General features: G+C 40.1%; 3 protein-coding genes across 5 annotated transcripts in view; 1 reads left to right on the top strand and 2 right to left on the bottom strand.

Moving 5' to 3' along the window:
• Nucleotides 1-1,399, bottom strand: part of l2hgdh (L-2-hydroxyglutarate dehydrogenase) — an 8,523-nt gene extending 7,124 nt beyond the window's left edge. The window contains exon 1 of the mRNA XM_008313092.3: nucleotides 1,174-1,399. Coding sequence (XP_008311314.1) covers nucleotides 1,174-1,262 — 89 coding nt within the window. The 5' untranslated portion in view covers nucleotides 1,263-1,399. The remainder of the gene's footprint in view (nucleotides 1-1,173) is intronic.
• A 95-nt stretch (nucleotides 1,400-1,494) lies between these two features.
• dmac2l (distal membrane arm assembly component 2 like) lies at nucleotides 1,495-4,172 on the top strand. Of its 3 annotated transcripts, none has more exons than XM_008313075.3 (5): nucleotides 1,495-1,613; nucleotides 1,696-1,794; nucleotides 2,501-2,709; nucleotides 3,225-3,396; nucleotides 3,487-4,172. In XM_008313075.3, exons 2-5 carry the CDS (start codon nucleotides 1,700-1,702, stop codon nucleotides 3,599-3,601), a joined length of 591 nt encoding a protein of 196 aa, XP_008311297.1. In that variant the 5' UTR covers nucleotides 1,495-1,613; nucleotides 1,696-1,699; the 3' UTR covers nucleotides 3,602-4,172. The 3 variants fall into 3 exon arrangements, with proteins under 3 accessions (XP_008311297.1, XP_008311305.1, XP_024912594.1); XM_008313083.3 differs by having other exon boundaries at nucleotides 1,529-1,613; nucleotides 1,693-1,794; XM_025056826.1 differs by having other exon boundaries at nucleotides 1,585-1,605.
• cdkl1 (cyclin dependent kinase like 1 (CDC2 related kinase)) overlaps nucleotides 4,137-5,598 on the bottom strand; it is a 10,065-nt gene continuing 8,603 nt past the window's right edge. The window contains exon 10 of the mRNA XM_008313052.3: nucleotides 4,137-5,125. Coding sequence (XP_008311274.2) covers nucleotides 5,024-5,125 — 102 coding nt within the window. The 3' untranslated portion in view covers nucleotides 4,137-5,023. The remainder of the gene's footprint in view (nucleotides 5,126-5,598) is intronic.

Genomic DNA, 5,598 nt, shown 5'->3' with positions numbered 1-5,598 from the left:
AATGTCTTTAAACAAACGTTCTGCTGCAAAAAAAACATTACAAAAATTAAAATCTTTTCTGGTAAAGGTTTCTACTAACATGACCAAACACATCTTATATTAGTTCATAAAACAAAGAAAACTAATTTTGCGTTTTTTTAACCTGAATTTTGATTCTTGTTAGACATATGTTCTGAGCTGTCATTTGAAATGACTGAAATCTAATCTCTCTCCAGAAGATAAAAAAAACCACATGCTCAGATATCAGATTGTATCCATGCTGTGTAGTTAAATATTTAAATTATTGAATGCTGAGAAAGATTTATAATCCAGGGGTTAAAGTCCAGCTTTGTGTCTAAGTGTCAATGGATAAAACACATATGTTGTGTATACAATACCCCAGCCTGAATTTTCTTGGGACAGAAAGAGCATCTGGCATATAAACCTGTGCCTAACTGAAGAGGTAGAGTCATGGGCGGTAAAGACCACCAAAGAAAGACACTGCCTGCAGTGATCCATGCAAAAAGCAAGTGGTGGTACTTGAACAAATACATCGATTTACAAAAAATAGCTACAATATGCTTACGATTAGACGAAATCATTCTTTAATGACTAATGGAACTTCTAATTTGACCGCTATTCTGAGCAAAGAAAAACACTTTTTAACAGGTATTAAATAGTTGGGTTTCATTTAGGATTACCTGGTCCAGAAAAGAATCAGGGAAATCTAATGAACATCATGATGGTATTGCTACACCATCATTTAAACGAGACACACATTTTTAAATTCAACTTTTTTTCGCTTTGTAAGGCGATCTCTTAAAAAAAATATCCGGCCTCGGGTTATTAAGTCTTTTTAAGATGTCCTAAAGCCACCACCATAATGCAAAGATATAAAAGAGATATATAAAAGTGGTCAAAATGTCCCCAAAAACCGGGTTTTGAAAGGAGGTCCTCACGGCTATTAAAAACAAGTATGAACGCTGATATACACGTTATGTAATCTTGACACCAGTGACAACAGCGAACTCTCCGAAGTAACAGAGGTCACGTTAGAGTTGGCCATTGCATGCAGCTCGCGTTTTGAGTTTTGGGGTTCAAAACTTCACTTTTATTATGTTAATGTTTTAATAGTAAAAATCCTCATATAATCTTGAAACCGCGGCCGTGAGCTGCAGCCGTCCCCCCTCTTACCTGTGGACTTGTCTTATTGTGGCTACGTCCTTCAGCAGCGTCGTCTGAGCTACGACTTTGAACGAAGATCGACTCAGTATCCGAAACATTGTGTTTGACTTTGGTTTTAGTTCTATTTGTTTTAAAAACAACTTCAGACTCTTTCCTCCAACACCCAGATGTCAGCCAACCTCCCCCTCTCCCTCTGTGTGTCGTTTCCTCTCCCTCCGCCTCCTGCTGCTGCTCCTCCTGCTACTGTTGCCTCCTCCATCTCGTAGCGCTCCGATAGTGAAAGCAGAGATGGGTCCACGCCTACTCGCTCTCGATACGCAGCGCGTCTACGTCAGCCCGTAGGGCCAATAGGAGGCGAAGATACTGAAGCAACGTCACAAGTTCATAGGTCGCAGTAATCGCCACCTCCGAAATGTAAACAGTCCCGTCCTCCTGAGGAAGGTTAACATGTATGCTCGCATTTGATGTTTTGTACTGAATGTAATAGTTTTTAACAGTCAAAGTAACTGTTTATTCTGTGTCACGAAGCAGAAATATGAAGTTCTTAACAAAGGCGATACAGACAGCAGTGAGTCAGAGGGAGACAGGCCGCAGACAGTTCTGGGCTTGGCTGAATGCAGTTTTCAACAAGTGAGTTGACGTTTGATTACCGACACATGTGCACTCGGCATATTATAGGAACTGCTTTAGTGTATCCAACGTCCTTGTTTATGTATTAGGACATGAGTGCAAGTCAGTGAATTTAAACCTGCTGGTTGAATTAGTAACTGGTTTTGCTCCATATTTTGTTGTTTTGTTTTTCAACTCGAGCTGTATTGAAGACAGAGAGATCTTACATTTGCTAATTTACTTCTTAGTTGTGTCTTCCACCCTCACCCTCAGATTTAAGTGATTTAATACTGGAAACACGGCAGCGTAGCATCTTCACAGGTTCCCCAGAGTGGTCGTTATTCTTTGGGTTTTTTTAAACCTGTGAACATGTGATCCCCTGCTCACCACTGTAGCATCTTCTCCTGGTTGACTACAGTAGCTGTAGCTCTCAGTCCAACCTTGGACTTGTTATAAAATTCCCAGTCAAATGAATTGCTCACTGTTGTTTTGGCAATTTTTTTTAACCTCTCTTCATAATCCTACTTATTCACATTTTTGTAAAAATGTAAATATTCACAGCAGGTACAAAAACTGCTGCAAATATTTTGGATAGCTGGCCTACTGTTCTAATTTTCATTTAGTCTTTTTTTGTTTTGAGCCCTCCTTTTTTCCATTGACCTGCCGGCAGTAAGCATGTCGTCAGTGTGTGCCTACTGTACTGAGAATGTTTGTTGTCCTCACTCAGAGTGGACTATGACAGGATCAAGACTGTGGGTCCAGATCGAGCTGCAGCAGAGTGGCTGCTGCGATGTGGTGCCAAAGTGAGGTTTCAAGGTTTGGATCGCTGGCATCAAGACTACAACGCCCTGCCAACCGGGCCTCTGGACAGACACAAGATCGTGGCGATTGACGCCACCGACTCCTGCATCATGTACAGGGGTTTTGATCACCTGGGTTAGTGTCTCAGTATCCAATATCCAGTTATCTGATTTAACTCTCTGTCCAGTGAATGTTTGCACATCTTCAAAGGAATCGATCCAACAGTTATCAGCAGAGCTCAAATGTTGGCTCAACAGATGAGCAGGACTCTTAATAAAAAGCCAAATTAAATATTTAGGCCACGATCAGAAAGTGTAAATGTTGCATGAACTATGTTAACATGAGCTTGACTTTGGCCATTGACCTGAACGCGATAAGCCTCTGTGTTAACAAGAAAGGAAAGATGAGGGTGAAAGTGCATTTCCAAGTCTGATGATCAAAAAGTGACGCAAGTGACCGGGATGTTTTACACCGGGAACACTGTGATAGTGCTGCCTCTCTGACCTGGTTTTTGTAGCACTACAAACTCCATGGTTTGTGTCCACCACAGTGGCTTCGTTTTTCATCAGTGACAATTAATAAAACAAAAGATGAAAAGAAGTTTTGCAGCCACTTCCTAATGTTGTGTTTTTTTGTCTTAATCTCTGTAGATGGTTTGAAATACTTGGATGAAATCCAGTTCAAGAAGTGCATCTACCTTGAAGACACCTGTTTGGAGAAACTGAGCTCCTTACAGAACCTGCAGGAGAGTTTACACCTGCTGGAGGTGGTGTCCTGTGGAAATGTGACAGACAAGGGCATCATCGCTCTCCACAAACTCAAGTTAGGATTTAGGATCAAATCCAAATAGTTTGCTGTTGAGTTTGCTGAAAATGTGTTAGATAATTGAACATTTGTTTGTTGTCTCTACAGGAATCTGGAGCGTCTGTTCCTCAGTGATCTGCCAGGACTCAAGGACAAACAGACCACGGTAGACAGACTACAGACGGCTCTCCCAGGCCTGGACATTAACCTGGACCTGGACTGACGGCTGCATGTGTTTAACAGCCTGATATATATGGACACACTGTACAGAACATTTACGTAAAATATGCAAATAATGCTGCAGGAAATCAAGTGACATTTTCAGTCCTGTAATTGTCTGAAGGGCAGATCCTTCAAGGGTTAGTTGAGTTTACTGAAGTGTGGAGGGATTTAATACTTTGTACAAAGCTTACAATGACTCTGCATTTACAACACAGTGAAATATCAGTGTAAATTTAGCAAATTAGTTTCAGAAATTAATTTGAAACATGAACAGGAGACATGTATATATTTATATATATATAGAGAGAGAGAGAGAAAGAGAGAGAGAGAGCACTAGTTTCTGAGCTGGTTTAGTAACTTGTTCAATCACACTTAAAAAGAATACTCAACTATCCCTTCAGTCTAAACACGTGTGTAAATGAACCTACGATGGTTCAGTTAATTTCAGGTAGGCTGCTGTGTATAAAAAAGGGATGAAAAAATAAATGATTCAGCACGTTAAACCCCCTCCTCAATAAATGTAACCACTTTTTTTCTTTTAAATAATGTCGTCAATAAACCATTTATTAACATTTTTGTCTGTATCTAAATCCACAGAGAAAAACAACTTGTACAGTTTTCAGGTATAGGAGTTTTCCATATCATTTCTCTTTAGCTTAATTTGGCATATATATAAATATATACATACATATATAAATATATACATATATGTATGTATATATTTACATATAAATATACACAGTACATACATATATACATATATGTATATATTTATATGTAAATATATACATATATATAAGTTATATATATAATTTTTTTTTTACAAAAACAAGACAAATGATGTCAGATGAACAGAGAGATGGCTGAAAACATCCTTAGCACCAGAGATGATGAGGACTGTGTGGTGTCATTACAGCTAAGAGCTACTGTGCTGGAAGTGAGTCGCCTTCAATTCCTGATGTCAATAAATATTTGCAGAAAGGATCATTAGTCATTTGTATCTGACAGAAAAGTCCTAGTCTGAGTTCTAGTCCTGATCTGAAAATAAAAGCACATCTACTGAAACATGTCGCTCTTATGTCGTCTGTCGTCGTATAAAAAAAATACATTTGGCAAAACTGGGCAAGGCAGTACGTGGTAGTTTTACCTTCTGTCCACTAAGAGCAGAGCGACACATCGTCCTTGTCTTTTTACAGTTACATACAAACAATCATCAGAAAATGTCGTACAGCTACCAACCTGTCTGAGTCACGACCTGCTGAAACAGGACAGACGCACGTCATAGAAACGCCTCGTGGAGAAAAGGTTTAAAAAGATAAGAACAGAGGTTTGAATCCTCTCCACAGCTTTAGGAAGCTGGGTGTTCTTGCCAGAGTTTTTTTCTTTAGATGTTTGTGAAGTTCAGGAGTTTAAAGAGATGTTTTTAGATGTTGGGTAGATGGTAGTTGAACCTGCGCAGGTTGTTGTAGTATTTCTTGTTGTCCAGAGCCGGGAAGATGCTGCTGCCAGTCAGCTGAGGCAAATACTGGAAGAAGATTCAAAATAGAAAGGTCACGACCCCAACGTTGGAAAACACTGCCTTAGTATAAATCTTATAGAAGAACTTTAAACTAAAGAGCTACTTTTTATGAAGCAGACAATCATTCATTTTGTAAACATTATAAAGCCCTGCTGTTAGCAAGCTAGCTAACCCAGTATGTCAGGCTGTCATATCCGACATCATTAAGAGTTCAACATAAGCTGCAGAAACATCTTTGGGGCTGTAGCAGCGCGGTGTGAAATGTCCCCAACAGGAAGTACTACGTAAGGCTCAACACTGCGCGCTTCTCACCCCTGGTGGCAGTTGTTTGCGAGGAAACCGTGTCCTCTTGTTGCTGGGACGATCCTGCTCTCGGGACGTGTTCTCGTGTTTTTCCCTCAGGCTGTCAAAGTACGGATGCAGGAGGAGCTGCTCACAGGTCAGACGCTCTGAGGGATCCATCCTCAGACAGCCCTGAA

This window comes from Cynoglossus semilaevis, chromosome 1 (genome assembly GCF_000523025.1).
Source record: "Cynoglossus semilaevis isolate Cse_v1.0 chromosome 1, Cse_v1.0, whole genome shotgun sequence".
NCBI lineage: Eukaryota > Metazoa > Chordata > Actinopteri > Pleuronectiformes > Cynoglossidae > Cynoglossus > Cynoglossus semilaevis.
This window is presented reverse-complemented; position numbering and strand designations above follow the sequence as displayed.